A 22,569-nucleotide genomic window follows, 5' to 3' on the forward strand; every position below is an offset into this window, starting at 1 on the left:
AACCACAGAGTAACCACTTCAGACCCGGCGCTCTGTCCGGTGAGGTCTGTGTTTATACTCCCTGCTTTCACAGGGGAACCTGTGCAAATGAGTCTGTCAAAGGCTTGCTGATATACAGTGAGATAGAGAGAGATCAGAGTTTATCTTCCAGTCCTGCTACCTCACTACCCTGCCCGTCAAGCCAACTGCGCGCTAAGAACCGAACAGCCCTGCTACCTCTCTGCCCTGCCCATCAAGCCAACTGCGTGCCAAGAACCGTATATTATAGATTTCATAATTGCTATGTCATTAATTACTGCTGTCTATCTAACCCAAATGTCTTAAAGTACACTGTACAACTTTAAGACTCTCTCTAATTCTATCTGCCCAGTGCCGACCAGAAGCAGATGGGCTCCCCCTCTGAGCTGGGTTCTGTAAGAAGCACTATAGAAATAAAATTGATTTGAATTGAACTGAATTGAATTGAATCTTCAGTCTCATGCAGCCAGCATGTTTCATAGCAGAGAAATGAAGTGGTTACTGCAAGTAACAGATGCTGCTTCTCATGTTTTTAACATAACTGTTTCCTCCCAAGTTGTTCTTAATATATGTTTACAGTGGATATCTGGACTTCTCTTAGCCCCCAGAATTCAGGGAGACCCACCCTTTCGATACCCTCTGAGACGGAGTAAAGCCCTGTAACAGACAGACGTGACCAATTCAGTTTCACTACTTCCTTCTCTGTAGGCAGTAGAGCCTCTCTCTGTCTCGCTTGCTCTCTCTCTCTCTCCCTTTCTCTCCCTATCTCTCTCTCTCACCCTCTCTTTCTCTCTCTCTCTCTCGCCAGCACTGAGCAGCGTGTCATTTAATCATCTCAGGCAGTGAAGCGGAGAGATGGATACATCCAATCTTTGCTGCTGATACCAGCCCCCATCCTGCCACTGACAGCGTGCCAACTCCAGCAGCCCAGCCTCCCCAGTGAGACCTGCCAGAGATGCACTAAATGTCCCAGTGAGACCCACCAGAGATACACTCTGTCCCAGTGAGACCCACCAGAGATACACTCAGTGCTCCAGTGAGACCTGCCAGAGATACACTCACTGTCCCAGTGAGACCCACCAGAGATGCACTCTGTCCCTGTGAGACCCACCAGAGATACACACTGTCCCAGTGAGACCCGCCAGAGATACACTCACTGTCCCAGTGAGACCAGACAGCTACACAGCTATCTCTTAGTAGCACGGTGAGTGTTTCTCAGCTCTGTCTCACTGATGGACAAAGACTCCAGGCAGGCACAGTTGTATTCCTCACGTAAGGAAATGGATTCCAGGGAAGCAGTTTGCTCTGCAAGGCCTAGATTGAAATTAGCCAATGACAAGAATGAAAAAGGATATCAGAACATCCAAACCAACCACACTTCTGTAAACTGCAAGTTTCATTCTGTTCACCCCTGGTGAAAACAGGGATTACTAAACACTTAACTTCAGGGAGTTTATTTTTGCAGCAGACAGGCTGTCGGTTTTTAACCCTTTCGTGCGCACTGTCACACTGGTGTGATTAGCCATTCAGCGCGTACAGTCAAACCGGTGTGATTAGAAGACTAGATCGGAAAAATTCTAGCAAATATTAGCTGTGAGGTATAGGAAATGCAGCAGTGAAAACTATGAGAAGCTTAATAACACTAATGAAAACATAACGAACCATAACATAACACATGCGCTACACAGCATAAAATAAGTCACATGCAAAAGGATTAAACCAGCTGAAGATGGAAGCTGACATGCAGGTATATGCAGTTTACTCATCTCTGCAGTTGTTACGATGGGAGTAATGTGCTCACTTAGTCCTAAGTAGAGCGTGAGTAAAGATTTAAGTACAACCATTCCCCGCTCTCTTTTTCTTTCTCTCTGTTCTCAGACTGACAGCTGCAGTCCCGCATCCCTCTCTCAACACACAGCTGTGGCAGCAGCTGCACCTTCATGCAGAATTCTCCTGCCTGATAGCTACAGTTAGGCAGGGCTGGACTTGAGTGGGACTTAGATGGATGACCGCCTAGCAAAACCAGGAGCTTTTTGCTGGAAGTTGCACAGTGAGGGCCACTAGGGCGCAGCCTTCCTTTGGGACCTTATAGAAAACCAATGCCCCAGTGCAGTGATGTGGACTTTTTTTGTCAACAAAGCTCCCATGACACTTATTGCAAAATGTAGGAGGTTCTGTGGTGCCCTGGCTAAACCCCCATCAGGCATATGTTCAATCTGTCCATCTAAAAACCTCCCAGGTCAGCTGATTAAATTCCCTCCCAGTGGCTGTCATCGTAAAAGACAACTGGCTCTTAATGGGCCCGACCTGGTAAAATAAAGGTTAAATTAGTTAATATTGTTGTACTTATACATGTAGCACATACCAAACCCTATCACATGTAAAATGATTTTCTGCTCCTCTGTGCTTCACCACACATTGGCTTCCCTTTAGAAATTTATCTCATTGTACATACATACTTTTTGGCACAGACAGGGGTGAGAGCTGGGGTCTTATTTCTTATTTCTGCACACACATCATTGCAGACAGTGGCCAGGGCCAGGTAACACCTTTACCTGCACACTAATGGAGTGAGCAGTGTGATTTCTGCTGCCACTCACAGACTCTGACTGAAGAGGAACTATGGATGCATTTTCCACTTTGAAAACTAGATTCCCAGTATTAGATTCATTGTGTTATAGCTGAGTATCTGTATCCTGATGGGGACAACACTACAGAAAGGAAGTACTTTAAATCATTGTTGTGAAGAGATCAATAAAAGAGATCAATAACTTTAAATCTCACACGGAGAAAATCATTTTGCTTAACTCACTGAAAAACCACCGCTGCCTATACCAGGGGAACCCTGTTAAGCCACAGTGAGTTACCAATTTCTTTATAGTTGACTTCACACTTAGAGTTGAGATACCAGGATCAGGAACTAGTTCACTGACAGAATGTGAAGGTGGGACAAGGCCACAGAAAGCAGAGCTGAGGTCCCGCCCACCTGGGGGACGATCAGAACTCTGCTAACTGTCAGGACTAACAGGAATTTGGGGACTATCACGGCTCATCCTTGCAACTCAAAACCTCTCTACACAGAGCAACTTCTTTTGTGCATCAGGTTCTGGCATATTCTGCGGCGCTGAGTAATTGCAATGAAGGAAAATTGCCCCTAATTCTGTTAATTAAATTGTTAAATTCTACCTCATGTTTGGTAGGAGAGTTGAAGAGAGCTCCAGTCAGGGGTGATTAAGAAGTGCTGAGAGAAATTATGTGACTCTGCCGAGTGATTACAACGCGCTCCACCTGAGTGTCAAATACCGCTGGAACCATGTGCGGGAAACAGTGTCAAACAGTGGCCAGAAGGGGGCAGTGTGGAGCAGTGGTGACTTCAGCAGTGTGGAGGAGCAGTGTGGAGCAACGGTCACAGCAGCAGTGTGGAGCAGTGGTCAGGACAGCAGTGTGGAGGAGCAGTGTGGAGCAGTGGTGACTTCAGCAGTGTGGAGCAGCAGTGTGGAGCAACGGTCACAGCAGCAGTGTGGAGCAGTGGTCAGAGCAGCAGCGTGGAGCAGCAGTCAGCAGCAGTGTGGAGCAGTGGTCAGAGCAGCAGAACATGGCATATTTACAGCCAGTCGGTCTCTGCACTGTGGGGAGATGAGCACAAACAGAGCAGACTCCTCTTACAGCTGCTCTGTTACACAGTCACTGTGACTCAACCTTAAAGGTCACAGCTTCACTCTCAGCAATGCATGGCAGGGAGCACTTTGATTGGAAGAGAGAAAAGCTGTGGGCCTCTGTCCTGAAGGACAAGACAAGACAGAATAATCATCTCAAGAGCCAGACCTCATTCTCCATGCCTCAAGCCGTACAGCTGTTATTACTGCAATAACATAATGGCGTCTGCAGCGCCTTTTCCCATCCATTCTGATATAAAATGAAAGGTGATCCATGTTCACTGTGTAATGCCTGTATGCCTGTGTCATTCACTCTTTCCTGTAAGAGGATATGTTGCCACACTGCCCACTGCCCACTGCCCCACTGCCCACTGCCCCACTGCCACTCTGCCACTCTGCCACTCTGCCACTCTGCCACTCTGCCCCACTGCCCCACTGCCCCACTGCCACTCTGCCCCACTGCCCCACTGCCCACTGCCACTCTGCCCCACTGCCCACTGCCACTCTGCCCCACTGCCCCACTGCCACTCTGCCACTCTGCCCCACTGCCCACTGCCACTCTGCCACTCTGCCACTCTGCCACTCTGCCACTCTGCCACTCTGCCACTCTGCCCCACTGCCCACTGCCACTCTGCCACTCTGCCACTCTGCCACTCTGCCCCACTGCCCCACTGCCACTCTGCCACTCTGCCCCACTGCCCACTGCCACTCTGCCACTCTGCCACTCTGCCCCACTGCCACTCTGCCACTCTGCCACTCTGCCCCACTGCCACTCTGCCACTCTGCCCCTCTGCCACTCTGCCCCACTGCCACTCTGCCACTCTGCCACTCTGCCACTCTGCCCCACTGCCACTCTGCCCCACTGCCACTCTGCCCCACTGCCACTCTGCCCCACTGCCACTCTGCCACTCTGCCCCACTGCCACTCTGCCCCACTGCCACTCTGCCCCACTGCCACTCTGCCACTCTGCCACTCTGCCCCACTGCCCCACTGCCACTCTGCCCCTCTGCCACTCTGCCACTCTGCCCCACTGCCCCTCTGCCCCACTGCCCCACTGCCACTCTGCCACTCTGCCCCTCTGCCACTCTGCCACTCTGCCCCACTGCCCACTGCCACTCTGCCCCTCTGCCACTCTGCCACTCTGCCCCACTGCCCCACTGCCACTCTGCCCCTCTGCCACTCTGCCCCACTGCCCCACTGCCACTCTGCCCCTCTGCCACTCTGCCACTCTGCCACTCTGCCCCTCTGCCACTCTGCCCCACTGCCACTCTGCCACTCTGCCACTCTGCCACTCTGCCACTCTGCCCCACTGCCACTCTGCCACTCTGCCACTCTGCCACTCTGCCCCACTGCCACTCTGCCACTCTGCCACTCTGCCCCACTGCCACTCTGCCACTCTGCCCCACTGCCACTCTGCCACTCTGCCACTCTGCCCCACTGCCACTCTGCCACTCTGCCACTCTGCTCCATAGTCACACCACCCTGTAGCAAACAATCCTGGCACCAAAGTGCCCTGTATCTGTTACCCCACCCTATTACACCACCCTGTTACCCACCCTGTGGCTAGTCTAACCTGCAACCTTGTTTTTACACATGAGGCTAATCAGGACTGGGATTGATTAATGCTTAAACAGAAGACCATCCAGGGAAACCAGGAGGAGCCGCTGAGAGCAATGACACCCATTCCAAAGAGCAATACTTGCATGAGTTCTAGAGAATTACCAAAACCTCACCTTCACAAAGCAGCCCACAGAGCTGCAGCTAACTGGCCACACAGCCTCATGGTTCCTCCTTGTTTCTCTGGGCCATAACTGCAGATTATGAGTTTTCAGATGACCTGCCTGATTACAAAGAAGTTCAGTAATAAAAAGAGACAAAATGCAGCCAGTTCCTCCCTGACACTCAGCGGCCTAATGGAGAGCCCCATCTGCAGCACAGGGTGGCATCTTCGTGACGACGCCTGTCACCCATTAATATTGTTATTATTTTGGTGGCGGCACTGTTTTCTCTTCATGGTGGAGATGGAGCTGTCAGTCTCTGTGACTGGCAGGTGTGATAAGATGATCATTGTGTGGGGGAGCAAGCTCTTATGAGCCACGCCTTATCATTCAGAACCATGCGCTTTGGGCCATCTCCTGCCCTCACACAGACCAACGATGATGAGTAATTCAGTGTGAAAATATCTCAATTTAAGAGATTATTATTTTAATACATTTCAATTATTCCTCCCCCATTTCAAAGAATTGACTGATGAAGAAAAATTAGCAGCCTACAGGAGGCAGGACACACAGCATCATTGGCTGATATCTGGCAGTATGCCACAGCTTGAGCTGCAGTGTGGAGCAGTGGTCAGAACAGCAGCGTGGAGCAGTGGTCAGAACAGCAGCGTGGAGCAGTGGTCAGGGCAGCAGTGTGGAGCAGTGGTCAGGGCAGCAGTGTGGAGCAGCAGTGTGGAGCAGTGGTCAGGGCAGCAGTGTGGAGCAGTGGTCAGAGCAGCAGTGTGGAGCAGCGGTCAGAGCAGCAGTGTGGAGCAGCGGTCAGAGCAGCAGCGTGGGCCAGCCATTCCATGCCAGCTGTATTCATCTCCTTTTTCATAAAACTGGGTTTTTAGCTGAAAAGGTAATTAACATACAATAATCCCGAAACGAAACTTCAGCAAATATTGGTTAAAAATAAGGGCTGAGGTTATTTTAACCCTTTTGCACATGACTTATTCTATGCTATGTAGCGCGCGTGTTATGTTACATGGTTCGTTATCTCCTATAACCCTGCATGCCTGCGTCAGCCAAAGTACCAAAGATAACGGACAGTGTCTTCCTCAGGGCCTTCTCCTACAGAGACTCACAGCTATGGAGTAACCAGCCTACGTATTTTAGATAATCAACCATTATCTTTCTATTCAGATGATAAATGCACAGACTAAATCTGTCCTGTAGCTAATAGAATCTATTATCTAGTCTGACAGCAATATTGCTCAGTTTTGCAGAAAAGGCTGCAGTAGAAGTGCATGTGTGATCCGATAGTGCATGTGTGATCCGATAGTGCATGTGTGATCCGATAGTGCATGTGTGATCCGATAGTGCATGTGTGATCCGATAGTGCACGTGTGATCCGATAGTGCATGTGTGATCCGATAGTGCACGTGTGATCCGATAGTGCATGTGGGATCCGATTCACTGCCATTGCAACTGAGTCTGAGTCTGCAGCACGGAGGCTGTGCAACATCGACAATGAGCATCATGCCTGGCCTATGAGTACAAACAGACCTCCCAACAGCCACAGACCACCCAACAACTACAAGCAGACCACCCAACAGACCACAGCACACCACCCACAGACCACAGCAGACCACCCAACAGCCACAAGCAGACCACCCAACTGCCGCAAGCAGACTACCCAACAGCTACAAGCAGACCACCCAACTGCCACAAGCAGACTACCCAACAGCTACAAGCAGACCACCCAACAGACCACAGCACACCACCCACAGACTACAGCAGACCACCCAACAGCCACAAGCAGACCACCCAACTGCCGCAAGCAGACTACCCAACAGCTACAAGCAGACCACCCAACAGTCACAGTCCACCCAACAGCCACAGCAGACCACCCAACAGCTACAAGCAGACCACCCAACAGCTACAAGCAGACCACCTAACAACTACAAGCAGACCACCCAACAGCTACAAGCAGACCACCCAACAGACTACAGCACACCACCCAACAGCTACAAGCAGACCACCCAACAGCCACAAGCAGACCACCCAACTGCCACAAGCAGACTACCCAACAACTACAAGCAGACCACCCAACAGACCACAGCACACCACCCACAGACCACAGCAGACCACCCAACAACTACAAGCAGACCACCCAACAGACCACAGCACACCACCCACAGACCACAGCAGACCACCCAACAGCCACAAGCAGACCACCCAACTGCCGCAAGCAGACTACCCAACAGCTACAAGCAGACCACCCAACAGCTACAAGCAGACCACCCAACAGCTACAGGCAGACCACCCAACAGCCACAGGCAGACCACCCAACTGCCACAGGCAGACCACCCAACAGCCACAGGCAGACCACCCAACAGCCACAGGCAGTCCACCCAACAGCCACAGGCAGACCACCCAACAGTCACAGGCAGTCCACCCAACAGCCACAGGCAGACCACCCAACTGCCACAGGCAGACCACCCAACTGCCACAGGCAGACCACCCACTGGTTGCAGCTGTTGGGTACACTGGTTTTCGCCTGTGCGCTGCCTTCTAATGGATGCAGATGATAATAGTTCTGTCAAACCGTGTCAGGTCAGGTTCATAAGGGTTTCAATGAAGTGAAAAATGCATGCATTTCCCCTCAGTTTCTGTGGCAAACAGACAGATCAGTGTCAATCCCTCTATGATGGCTGTGCCAGCGAGGTCCTCAGTTACTCCTGTAACCAATGAGAGTTGAGTGCAGCTCTCAGTCTGCTTGCATGTGAATAATGAAATGGGATATATGCAAATATGCAAATTCTGATTTTATTTCAGGATCACAGATTAATGATGAAGCCCCTGGACCTGCAGGCTCCACTCCTTCTCAGCCTCTCTCACCACTGACTGTCACTTAATGACTCTTAATGACTCACCTACATGCAGCATATCCTTCTACATAGAAAACATTCAGTTAGACATACATTCAGTTTTTTCCATTTAGTGTCACTTGGGATTTCAATCATTCATTTCAATCATTCATTCATCATTGTTGTTTGTTACTGTTATTGTTGCTGCTGTTTCGTGAGCATAATCATTTATTTTAATTACGTGATTGGTCAATTATTCTGTGAATTATTTGTTATAATGTTAATCAAGGGGTTGAAAGTAATGATAGATTTAAAGGTAGTGTTCGGGCTTCCCCTGTTTCCAGCTCACCCGCCGCCGCTGCACTAATCCCTTTTAAAGACCTGGCTGCAGAGAGGAGGGTTTATTTAGCCAGGGCTGATGGGGCTGATGGGGCTGATGCCCAGAGCGCGCACTGTGTCAGCACATAGTCTCTGTGACAGTGAGGAGCTGTGTACCATCAGTCATGCCACAGCCTGGTCCCACAGGGCACAGAGCCCTCCTCTACACCCTGCGTCACTTCTGTCTGAACTGTGCACTGAAACGCAGGGGTGGTTTGCTGGGTGATGTGAGGTCGCGACCCCATGGTACCTGCTCAGAATCTCTACTGAGGAAAGCTCTGTTGCTGTCAGAGTCATCAGTCATCCCTTTATTCACAACATCTGCTAGCTCGGGTTCCTTTCCCTCTCTGTGATCTTGCTCATTGGGTGTTGGGGCATGGAGTGGTCTGGGAGCCCACGCTGGGAAAGTAGTTACCTGGCTTTACCTTGCTTTAACTGGCTTTACCTGGCTTTACCTTGCTTTACCTGGCTTTACCTTGCTTTACCTTGCTTTACCTTGCTTTACCTGGCTTTACCTGGCTTTACCTTGCTTTACCTTGCTTTACCTGGCTTTACCTGGCTTTACCTTGCTTTACCTTGCCTTACTTTGCTTTACCTGGCTTTACCTGGCTTTACCTGGCTTTACCTGGCCTTACCTTGCTTTACCTGGCTTTACCTTGCTTTACCTTGCTTTACCTGGCTTTACCTTGCTTTACCTGGCCTTACCTTGCTTTACCTGGCTTTACCTGGCTTTACCTTGCTTTACCTGGCTTTACCTGGCTTTACCTTGCTTTACCTTGCTTTACCTGGCTTTACCTTGCTTTACCTTGCTTTACCTTGCCTTACCTTGCTAGAGGTGCAGCTGTGCAGGGGCAGCAGCTCTGTAAGGTTCTTTTACCTTGATGAATAATGAAAGGCAGAGCTGAACTGGTGCTTTTTCTCTGCTCACAAACAGCAGTGCAAGGCGCAGCGTGTAATTTTCACACTGCAGTGCACAGAGCCGGGAGTCAGTGACAGCCGGGAGACGGCTCTGGGCCGGCGGAAAGGTGTGAGCTGTTCCCGGGCAGAAAGCAGAACTTCTGTCCATTAAATGGACTGCGGGAAATAAAACAGCCGCATTAAGCGGGGCCCTGGACAGAGTGCATCAGAGGGGTCCAGACGTCTCCCCTGAGCCGAGGAGCAATGGCTAAAACATCCTTCTCTTACAGTTTCTCCAGGTCCTGCTTCGCATTGTGAGCATGTGTGTCTAAAACCTTGACAGCGGCTCCCGGCATCATCTTCATAAACACAACTCCAGATTACTGCTGTTGTGCTCACGCTTCTAATCCCGCAGAAGCAGGTGAGACTGCAGGTGCTGCTGCCGCGTACGTCTCACTGAGCTCCACGCCCATCAAACTCAGTGACATCATCATCTGAAGGGGTGGGCAGCAAGTCTCTTCCTGTTGCATAAGATTTCTACCACTTTTGCGACTAAAGTTACTTTGCTAAATGATACTATAAATGCACATTGCTGTTGATAATAACAAATGTAGCATCTATTTCTGTTGACGCAACTTCTAGACTGTCCAATTGTTTTGAAGTGAGGTTTCACTGAGTGTGCACTAAGTTTAAAGCCTCAGCCAAGCTCAGAGAGTACATCTGAAAGAATGAAGTAAAGAAACACTGTGAGGGACCCATGTATGTGTGTATGTGTAATTTCCTCAGCCATCTGCTTACTCATCACAAACCTCACAGACATTCCACACAGCCAGCCTCCCAGGGGACACTGCTGCAGTGTGAGGGACAGCATGTGACACAGCCATCTTATTTCATTTCATTATAGAAATGTAAACAGGCATAGTTCTAGTGTAGTATATGCTGTAAACAGGCATAGTTCTAGTGTAGTATATGCTGTAAACAGGCATAGTTCTAGTGTAGTATATGCTGTAAACAGGCATAGTTCTAGTGTAGTATATGCTGTAAACAGGCATAGTTCTAGTGTAGCATATGCTGTAAACAGGCATAGTTCTAGTGTAGTATATGCTGTAAACAGGCATAGTTCTAGTGTAGCATATGCTGTAAACAGGCATAGTTCTAGTGTAGTATATGCTGTAAACAGGCATAGTTCTAGTGTAGTATATGCTGTAAACAGGCATAGTTCTAGTGTAGTATATGCTGTAAACAGGCATAGTTCTAGTGTAGTATATGCTGTAAACAGGCATAGTTCTAGTGTAGTATATGCTGTAAACAGGCATAGTTCTAGTGTAGTATATGCTGTAAACAGGCATAGTTCTAGTGTAGTATATGCTGTAAACAGGCATAGTTCTAGTGTAGTATATACTGCATACAGTGCAGAATGCAGAAGAGGATGGGCGTGGCTCACCAGCGAGTGGGTGAATTCGGGGGCGTGGTCATTCTTGTCGGTGATGGTGATGGTGGCGGTGGCCGTCCCTGTCAGACCCACATCACTTCCTGCCATGTCCTTGGCCATGATCTCCAGCTCATACTGCGTGGTGGGCAGGGTCTGTGGGGAGGGAGGGGCCAGACACAATCACATTAACCAATCACTGTCATGGACACCGATGACCTGTGGCACAATAAAAAATCATTAACCAATCACTGTCATGGACACCGATGACCTGTGGCACAATAAAAAACATCACTAGTAAGTACGTTAAACAATAGGCTACACATCAGTCCTCACTATTATTATTATGACTGCCATTCACACATCAACCAAGGACCACCTTTGCTGCCACAGCAACCATCCTAAATCTATTACACATAATACACAAAATACTTTCATTGAGGAAGTATTTTCCTCAAGAGAATAAATGTGTTTTACTGAGGATAATGACTCACTATGGGAGTACAAATGTTTACTATATATAACTGGAGCATACAATGGGGTGTCCTTCAAAAACTGAAGTCTGGAGACAGCATAATGTATACTGGAAAAATGGCAGGGCCATTATAGTATAAAGCTACATGTTTGATGAAGAACTTTTTCATATTTCTTGTGGAACAGAGTTGGCAGTTCTGAATGTTTAATCTACAAACCATTTCTTTATACTATTCAATTTCACAGAGTTTGTTAGATCAAGTTTTTTTTCACTTTATAATTCGACACACTAAAATAAGCTATTGCACATGAAAGGAAATAAACTGAAAGTTGGTTTTGTTGGAGCTTTCTGAAAGATCATCAGTGCTTTGATGGCAGAGATACAGAGATATTTAAAGCATGTAATTGAGACACTGGGCTGGCTGATCATGGGAAGCTCATGAAAAAGCAAAAGTAGATTTTTTTCAATGATTAAAGATGGAATAGAGGCATCCAGCTGCTCGTTAGCAAATATGAACCTGGATCAGCAGTGTCTTGAATCACACGCACACGCACACGCACACGCGCACACACACGCACACACACACAGCTGCGCTTTGGTTTGGGACGCATGTGAACATGGAGGGTTCTGCTCCACTGCCATGGGAAAATTCCATTAAAACCTTAAGATGTCTTAGCTTGACCTTTTCCCTTGCTCTGGATGACCTTTCTGACCTCTGACCTCCTGCTATGGTGGGGTGGTGAGGGGTCCCTCTCAGCACAGTGCAGCATGCTTTCAGAGAGCACTGGGGTACAGCGAATGCACCCCCCCCAATCACAGCACCCTCCGGGAACAGCCCTCTGTCACGCTGTCCTGAGCTCCTGAGGTTTCCTATTCTCCTCTCGTCACAAAGAACATAAAACTGCAACCACGCTTTCATAATTTCTACTAATCTTTCCTCCTTTTATGGGAATGGTAAACAAGCAGCACAAATTGCACCAGTAAGCATGGCTAATGCTAGCATTTATTTCCTTTAATGAATTCCCACTCCAAACAGCCTTAAACACCAAACACTTAATCAAACTCATCCATCTGCTTCTGTGATTCCCCACACAATTCTTATTCTTACTTCACCTTCCCATAAGCAGAGACACAGACCTGTCCTACAGTCCTCAAGTCCTCTGAGTCATGTTACCTATAATGTCCTGCCAAGCTGAGACTCTTCAGCTGGTCCTCTAGAGTCTGAGAGATGCTGTTCTGGTCCTTTTGGTTCTGCCATTCTGCCTCCTGCTCCATTTCCCTGAGGGTTACAGATTCATTGCTCTCATCCTATGCTTCTGTCTCTCATTCAGAGCCAACAAGGGGCTTCTACATGGACCCTCACTGAAACACACTGAATGCACACATTCGAAAACAAAAGCTGCACAAACAGGACACCCCTAACTGTATTTGAACAGGTGTCAGTGCCAGACATAGAGCTGAGATAGCCACTGCAGGCCTCGGTCAAAGTGGGGGGGGGGGGGGTCGATCTTAGCACCATCATCCTGGACCCCTTTGTAACTGAGCAAGATATGGTCCATTTTTTAGCTGTTAAGACATGAGCTTTGGAGAGACAATTAATCTGCTTTGAATAATGGTGTGATCAGCCTCTCTCCTCTCTTAGCATCTGTTGCTGATCCTGACTGTTTAATTTAGAGAGATTTATATTCAGTACCACTGTGCCAGTATGTTACACACTCACTGACCTCAGTCTTTAAAGACGTGGTTTGATGTGTACTGCTTTTTCACTGCTAGCATGGAATGCACTGACCTGGGATCAATTACTGGAGGGTATGGTGATCAGTAGAGAGAGAAAGCAAGCATGACTCTGTGTGTGCTACTAAGTACTCAGCCTGTACTCACACTGCTACATTCACTCCGCCCTCAGTACTCAGCCTGTACTCACACTGCTACAGTAACTCCACCCTCAGTACTCAGCCTGTACTCACATCGCTACAGCTACTCCACTCTCAGTACTCAGCCTGTACTCACACTGCTACATTCACTCTGCCCTCAGTACTCAGCCTGTACTCACACTGCTACATTCACTCCGCCCTCAGTATTCAGCCTGTACTCACACCACTACAGTTACTCCACCCTCAGTAGTCAGCCTGTACTCACACTGCTACATTCACTCTGCCCTCAGTACTCAGCCTGTACTCACACTGCTACATTCACTCCGCCCTCAGTACTCAGCCTGTACTCACACTGCTACATTCACTCCGCCCTCAGTACTCAGCCTGTACTCACACTGCTACAGTTACTCCACCCTCAGTACTCAGCCTGTACTCACACTGCTACAGCTACTCCACTCTCAGTACTCAGCCTGTACTCACACTGCTACATTCACTCTGCCCTCAGTACTCAGCCTGTACTCACACCACTACAGTTACTCCACCCTCAGTAGTCAGCCTGTACTCACACTGCTACATTCACTCTGCCCTCAGTACTCAGCCTGTACTCACACTGCTACAGTTACTCCACCCTCAGTACTCAGCCTGTACTCACACTGCTACAGTTACTCCACCCTCAGTACTCAGCCTGTACTCACACCGCTACAGTTACTCCACCCTCAGTACTCAGCCTGTACTCACACTGCTACAGTTACTCCACCCTCAGTACTCAGCCTGTACTCACACCGCTACAGTTACTCCACCCTCAGTACTCAGCCTGTACTCACACTGCTACTGTTACTCTTTGGCACCAAGAGCCAGACGAGGCCCTCAGCTCTCTGCTCCCGCTGTTGCACAGAGCGATGTCTCTGAAGATAGTCTACGCTCTGACAGTCTCTGTCACATGGCACTGTGTGACTCACACGCACAGTCATGGGCCGAGCGGCCTGTCAGAAGGAGAGCTCTTGCATTGGCCATTCAGGAAAGGGCACACTGGTCTCAGTCTCACTGACAGTAAATACATCACAAATATTCGCTGGTAGGAAGTGTGTGCAGCTAATATTCCCAGATTAATGACTATTCGCACACAGACGGCCTCTCTCAGATTAATGACTGTTCGCACATAGAGGGCCTCTCTCAGATTAATGACTGTTCGCACATAGAGGGCCTCTCTCAGATTAATGACTATTCGCACACAGACGGCCTCTCTCAGATTAATGACTGTTCGCACATAGACGGCCTCTCTCAGATTAATGACTGTTCGCACATAGAGGGCCTCTCTCAGATTAATGACTATTCGCACATAGAGGGCTTCTCTCAGATTAACGACTGTTTGCACATAGAGGGCCTCTCTCAGATTAATGACTATTCGCACACAGACGGCCTCTCTCAGATTAATGACTGTTCGCACATAGACGGTCTCTCTCAGATTAATGACTGTTCGCACATAGAGGGCCTCTCTCAGATTAATGACTGTTCGCACATAGACGGCCTCTCTCAGATTAATGACTATTCGCACACAGACGGCCCCTCTCAGATTAATGACTGTTCGCACATAGAGGGCCTCTCTCAGATTAATGACTGTTCGCACATAGATGGCCTCTCTCAGATTAATGACTATTCGCACATAGAGGGCTTCTCTCAGATTAACGACTGTTTGCACATAGAGGGCCTCTCTCAGATTAATGACTATTCGCACACAGAGGGCCTCTCTCAGATTAATAGCTATTCACACACAGGGGGCCTTTCTCACATTAATGTCTATTCGCACCCAGAGGTCCGTGGCAGAGGGTTTGATGAAAGGACAGGGTTGAGCAGCTGTCTGAGGCAAGAGTAATGTCATTGTGCTGTTCTTCAGTGCCATCCTGGCTTTGTTCACAGGCAGGCTTTGAAAAGCGGGGCCCTGCTGGCTGCCCTCTGGATACTCAACTGTCAGCCTTTCACTTTTCACAAACACAATGACAGACACGAAAGGCCAGGAAGCCACACCGAACAATATGAATACGTCTAATTATAAGCTCTCTCTCTCTTTCCCTCCCTTTCCTCTCTCACTAAGAGATGCACTTCCTCTCTCTCTGCTGGTCCCCACTCTGCTCAGCACAGTAAAAGCAAATGAGAAAATCTGCCAGCAGCTCTCTGCCATGTGGAGCCAGCCAGAGAGGACCAGGACGAGAGGTGGGCCACAGTCCACACTGAGGAGACAGAGTAATGAAGCAAGTGCGTGATGTGCATTTATTCTGCACTGTTTATAAATACATTTATCAGCAACTGAACAACAGAAGTCTTTGTGTATCAGACCCAGCTGTTTCACCCATTCCTCTTCTTCTCTAACCAAAAAGTTATAGTAATAATTTTGAGGCTGAAGTGTACAAACTGTTTGCAGTTACATAGAGAGCTGTTATTTCGAGGTGTTCTGTATGGAGCTGTGTGTGAAATGAGGGGCTGCTCATAATGGCAGAGCCTTCCAGGCTGGCCGAACGTGTCTCAGCAGGCAGGGAGGAGGCGGGGAGAATCAACATCACGCTTCCCTCCCCTGCCACCGCTGTTTACCCACGATGCCTTGCACAACACTGTGCTGTCTGACATTAATGACGGCCTTTGAACACTGAGAAACAAAGGAGCTCAAACATACATGAATAAACAACGTGGCACATCCTCCCCAAACAATAACTTCAAAAGCGCTGCTGTACATCGAAAGGAGGCGGGCTCATGCAGGTACCCAGCATGCACTGCTCCACACTTTTGATTAATCACCATGCCAACTCATAATTATGCTGGAATGAAAATTGAGTGGCTCTTTTTCTAGGACACTTGAACTTGCTGTTGACCCACTTCTCTTGCCTGCATGCTGGGAAGGGTGGAGGACCCAACATGCCTCCGCAAACACAGAGGGAAAATAAATCATGTAAGACAAGACCATTTAAGAGGAATAATTAAAGAGCTGTGTGTACACTTTAGGACTGTTTGCGTGTGTGTGTGTGTGTGTGTGTGTGTGTATGTGTCTGTGTGCGTGAGTGCATGCATATATGCGTGTGTGTGTGTGTATACATGTGTGCGTGCAGGCACATGTTTACGAGAGTGGTGAATAAAAATGAGCAACCACAACTTTACACACCAAACGATCAGATATTTGCATAACTCTGGATAATTTAATATGGTCAAAAAAACAAAACTTCTATTAATCATCGTGACAACACTTTCTTGTAAACAAGCCAGGAGATAAATACATTTTCATTTGGAGTTTTGCTCTAAGTAACTTCAGTGGTGTCCTTGAGGGATTTATGTAAGAGTAAGTGCTTTGCTGCACAGTCCAGGGTTTTAATGCTGTTAAAAACCTTTCCAAAGGCCACCCGCTCTGCCGTCTGTCTCCATCTATTCATCTTCATCGGATCCTCACCCAACGAGCAGCCTGAACTGGCAGCGTCCGGACTGAGAGCAGCGCACAGCACGCAGCCTCAGCCAGGCCACGCTGCTCCGCTAACAGCGGGAGAGACCAGGCCACGCTGCGCCGCTAACAGCAGGAGAGACCAGGCCACGCTGCTCCACTAACAGCGGGAGAGACCAGGCCACTCTGCTCCGCTAACAGCGGGAGAGACCAGGCCATGCTGCTCCGCTAACAGCGGGAGAGACCAGGCCACGCTGCTCCGCTAACAGCGGGAGAGACCAGGCCACGCTGCTCCGCTAACAGCGGGAGAGACCAGGCCACGCTGCTCCGCTAACAGCGGGAGAGACCAGGCCACGCTGCGCCGCTAACAGCAGGAGAGACCAGGCCACGCTGCTCCGCTAACAGCGGGAGAGACCAGGCCACGCTGCTCCGCTAACAGCGGGAGAGACCAGGCCACGCTGCTCCGCTAACAGCAGGTGAGAGAGTCTGAACACAGTGACCCTGCTCTCACAGCCCCATGCCTCTGCACTGACAGAGCAGCATGCTGCCGAACAGCCCCTGAGGACTCCTCACCTCCAAAATGCGGATCAGCAAAATGTTTCTTTTTAAACACCTTGATTCCTCTGTCCACAAGCTCTTCCCAGCATGCAGTTCACCACACAGTGAATTGCCTGGGAGAACACCCATCCTTCCCTGGCCTGGTCTGAAAGCAGAGGTACGCAGCTCTATTAAGCGAGAGGAATTCAACATCAGAAAGTGTCCCACTGAAGGCACAAGCAGCACTCAGCACTCAGGCTGCCCCATTTGCAGAGCATCACAGATGGCGCTACACTGATGCTGCTTCCTCAAACCCCGGCACTCCAAGGAGGCTCCCTCAAACCGCGGCACTCCACGGAGGCTCCCTCAAACCCCGGCACTCCACGGAGGCTCCCTCAAACCCCGGCACTCCACGGAGGCTCCCTCAAACCCCGGCACTCCACGGAGGCTCCCTCAAACCCCGGCACTCCACGGAGGCTCCCTCAAACCCCAGCACTCTACGGAGGCTCCCTCAAACCCCAGCACTCCACGGAGGCTCCCTCAAACCCCGGCACTCCACGGAGGCTCCCTCAAACCCCAGCACTCCACGGAGGCTCCCTTCATCACCTCACCTCCTGAAGCCAAGCACACACAAACAAATCCCATTACAGGACAACCTTTAAAAGTAAAATCCAAGCTGCACCACAGGATGAAAATGGACAAATGAGTGGTCTTTCCCAGCTATGAATACCCTGCCATAGCATAGTACCTGTCATGCTGTAAAAAATTCAGATTATAATTTAACATAAACTGTTCGGAACATGACTTTCAAAAATCAGCATTACAATGAGGTTAACACTGAAACACTGAAAAAGTCAGATGAAAGAAGTGTGAATGTGAGGTTTCGGTTTCAGGTAGATTCTCACAGAGATGCACTCGACTCCTCCCCTCTTTCTCATCTTTTCATTTGTCACAAGGGTGATGCCATTCACTATGGGCTGAGGAATATGCAATTCACCTTCACTCACTATAATAATGATATTCCCATTGTATGAAAGAGAAGCAAAATGGAAAAAAGGAACAGAACATGTTAAACTACACACTTGACTCGAGTGGTTTCATGTGTCCACATTTTTAAAGGATGATAGAGAAAAAGCATCTCCCTTCTTTCTTTCTCTCATTTCATTGTGTCTGTGTTATTTATGACTGAGGATTGTCATAACTCACAGGAATTAAAATTCCACAGCTGTAGGGTGACTGCAGTCTGGCCACACCTGGAGCCAGGTAAGTGGTAAGCATCCCTACCTGAGGGACTGGCTGTGGGTGGAAATGGTCTTTTACTCAGACCACCTGAATACACGCACCTGCCTGCCATCTTTAGGCCGTGCAGGTAGGTGTGCTCTGGCTTCCAGCTGGTTAATGTTTTCTTTCTTGGAAAAGTGTTGTGGCAGGAAAAATGTACTTTATGCCGTGTAAATTCCAAACCAATAAATGTTTCTGTTTTCTCAGCCTAACTGTCTCATGACTGTCATCTTGAAATTTTGCCAACACTCTCAGGTCATGATTTTTTTATCTGAATGATTGGAATAGTTGAAATAATCATTACAGTCCTACTAAAATGGCTGCAGTTGACGTGCTGACAGGATGTGCAGGTCACACACACACACACACACACACGCACTCGCGCACTCGCGCACTCACACACTCGCGCACACACACACACACACTCACGCACTCACGCACTCGCGCACTCACACACTCACACACTCGCACACACACACACACACACACACACACACATACACACACACTCACACACGCACGCACGCACGTGCACACACACACACACACACACACACCATACACACACACACTCACGCACATGCACTCGCACTCACACTCGCACTCACACTCGCACTCACACTCGCACTCACACTCGCACTCGCACTCGCACTCACTCTCGCACACACACACCATACACACACACACACACACACACACACACACACACACACACACACACACACACAGGCAGGCAGGCAGTTATTGTATGTTATTGCGCTGCCTGTGTTTAGCCAGGCTCTGCAGGCTAATTATCCAGATGCGGATGGATGATGGGCCCCAGCAGGCTGTGGTAGAGCTGGGTAATTGGGGTCAGGGTTGGGTTTGGGGGTTTAGTGTAATAGAGCATAAGGGGGTCGCTCTGATGTAATCAGGTGCTTCATCAGAGCACACAGTAATTGCCACCAATTACCATCCAGTTAGAACACACTGGGGACTAAAATGGCTCCCATTACACGCCTGTTCCCGTGCTAAGGAGAGAGGAACAGGCTTGAACCATCAGCATCACCGTCACCATCAGCATCACCATCACTATCACCGTCAGCATCACCGTCACCATCAGCATAAGCATCAGCATCACCGTCAGCATCACCGTCACCATCAGCATAAGCATCAGCATCACCGTCAGCATCACCGTCAGCATCACCATCAGCATCATCATCAGAGTCACCATCAGCATCAGCATCAGCATCACCATCAGCATCACCATCAGCATCAGCATCAGCATCAGCATCAGCATCACCATCAGCATCACTATCAGCATCACCGTCAGCATCACCGTCACCATCAGCATCACCATCACTATCACCGTCAGCATCACCGTCACCATCAGCATAAGCATCAGCATCACCGTCAGCATCACCATCAGCATCACCATCAGCATCAGCATCACCGTCACCGTCAGCATCACTGTCAGCGTCAGCATCACCATCAGCATCACCATCACCATCAGCATCACCGTCACCATCAGCATCACTATCAGCATCACCATCAGCATCACCATCACCATCAGCATCACCGTCACCGTCAGCATCACTGTCAGCGTCAGCATCACCATCAGCATCATCATCAGCTTCACCATCAGCATCATCATCAGCGTCAGTGTCAGTATCAGCATCAGCATCAGCATCACCATCAGCATCACCGTCACCATCAGCATCACTGTCAGCGTCAGCATCACCATCAGCATCACCGTCAGCATCACCGTCAGCATCACCGTCACCGTCAGCATCATCATCAGCATCACCATCAGCATCATCATCAGCGTCAGTGTCAGCATCAGCATCAGCATCAGCATCACCATCACCATCAGCATCACCGTCACCATCAGCATCACTGTCAGCGTCAGCATCACCATCAGCATCACCATCACCATCACCATCAGCATCACCGTCACCATCAGCATCACCATCAGCATCAGCATCACCGTCACCATCAGCATCACTGTCAGCGTCAGCATCACCATCAGCATCACTATCAGTGTCAGCATCACCATCAGCGACAGCATCAGCATCAGCATCAGCATCACTGTCACCATCAGCATCATCGTCAGCATCAGCATCAGAATCAGCATTAGCATCAGAATCAGAATCAGAATCAGCATCAGCATCAGCATCAGCTTCACTGTCAGCGTCAGCATCAGCATCAGCAGCAAGCCTGTGAGACAGCGGCAGCACAGGTGTTCCTCTTTAAATGTTAATTCAATTAAGAAAGATCAAACGCAGACCAGATGCAGCAAGGAAGCACTGATGGGGGGAGAGGTGTCAGCTCTCTCCTCCACCTACCCATCAACCTTAATTAATTAACTGACAGAATAATTTGATTGGCCCCTGAGCCACTAGCAACTCTGGGGAGAACGCAGGTGGAGTGTGAATAAACGTCATGGCAACGTTCTGCTGTGAACCTGGATTTTCTCCCGAGTCTCGCTGGGTTCACATGGTCCGAGTGAAACAGCTCTCCCCGTTATGTAGGCAGGTCCACTGCACCAGGGGCAGTGAGTCAGTGTGAGCTCCGCAGGGAGATGCTGTTCATCTGCTCCTGCTGCAGTCCTGTTCTGAGCATGTCTGAGGTTTCCGCTGATAGATGTGTGGATGTGCAGTGTGGATGTGGCTGATAGCTGTGTGGATGTGCAGTGTGGATGTGGCTGATAGCTGTGTGGATGTGCAGTGTGGATGTGGCTGATAGCTGTGTGGATGTGCAGTGTGGCTGATAGCTGTGTGGATGTGCAGTGTGGATGTGGCTGATAGCTGTGTGGATGTGCAGTGTGGCTGATAGCTGTGTGGATGTGCAGTGTGGATGTGGCTGATAGCTGTGTGGATGTGCAGTGTGGCTGATAGCTGTGTGGATGTGCAGTGTGGATGTGGCTGATAGCTGTGTGGATGTGCAGTGTGGCTGATAGCTGTGTGGATGTGCAGTGTGGATGTGGCTGATAGCTGTGTGGATGTGCAGTGTGGATGTGGCTGATAGCTGTGTGGATGTGCAGTGTGGCTGATAGCTGTGTGGATGTGCAGTGTGGCTGATAGCTGTGTGGATGTGCAGTGTGGATGTGGCTGATAGCTGTGTGGATGTGCAGTGTGGCTGATAGCTGTGTGGATGTGCAGTGTGGCTGATAGACGTGTGGATGGGCAGTTTAAATTAATTCCTCTGCTGCTCACATATGCAGGTGATGGATGAGTGGTGGTGGTGAACAGGGTGGTGGGGCAGGGGGCTGGGGGCAGGGGGCTGGGAGCAGGAGGGTGGGGGGGTAGCTGTTAGGACGGCCTCACGCCTGCTGGGTTTCTTGCAGCAGGTAACGTGTTCCTGCTGCAGAGAAGAGACGAAGCGTCCAGCCGCGGGGGAACAAGCAGGCAGATCAATAAACATAGCAGCAACAGTGGCTCTATCAAAGGAGAGGGAGGGCAGTGTGCAGGAGAGAGAGAGGGAAGGCAGTGTGCAGGAGAGAGAGAGGGCAGTGTGCAGGAGAGAGAGAGGGAGGGCAGTGTGCAGGAGAGAGAGAGGGCAGTGTGCAGGAGAGAGAGAGGGAGGGCAGTGTGCAGGAGAGAGAGAGGGAGGGCAGTGTGCAGGAGAGAGAGAGGGAAGGCAGTGTGCAGGAGAGAGAGAGGGCAGTGTGCAGGAGAGAGAGAGGGAGGGCAGTGTGCAGGAGAGAGAGAGGGCAGTGTGCAGGAGAGAGAGAGGGAGGGCAGTGTGCAGGAGAGAGAGAGGGAGGGCAGTGTGCAGGAGAGAGAGAGGGAGGGCAGTGTGCAGGAGAGAGGGAGGGAGGGCAGTGTGCAGGAGAGAGAGAGGGCAGTGTGCAGGAGAGAGAGAGGGAGGGCAGTGTGCAGGAGAGAGAGAGGGAGGGCAGTGTGCAGGAGAGAGAGAGGGCAGTGTGCAGGAGAGAGAGAGGGAGGGCAGTGTGCAGGAGAGAGAGAGGGAGGGCAGTGTGCAGGAGAGAGGGAGGGAGGGCAGTGTGCAGGTGAGAGGGAGGGAGGGCAGTGTGCAGGAGAGAGGGAGGGCA

At 49.8% G+C, this 22,569-nt stretch overlaps 1 protein-coding gene across 2 annotated transcripts in view; it reads right to left on the reverse strand.

The window, feature by feature from the left end:
- The window catches only part of cdh13 (cadherin 13, H-cadherin (heart)), a 248,374-nt gene that overhangs the window by 45,195 nt on the left and 180,610 nt on the right, over positions 1-22,569 (reverse strand). For both annotated transcript variants that reach the window (XM_036543625.1, XM_036543624.1), the window contains one exon: positions 10,964-11,104. In XM_036543625.1, the coding sequence (XP_036399518.1) occupies positions 10,964-11,104 (141 nt within the window). The remainder of the gene's footprint in view (positions 1-10,963; positions 11,105-22,569) is intronic.

This window comes from Megalops cyprinoides, chromosome 13 (genome assembly GCF_013368585.1).
Source record: "Megalops cyprinoides isolate fMegCyp1 chromosome 13, fMegCyp1.pri, whole genome shotgun sequence".
In the NCBI taxonomy this organism is placed as follows: Eukaryota; Metazoa; Chordata; class Actinopteri; order Elopiformes; family Megalopidae; genus Megalops; species Megalops cyprinoides.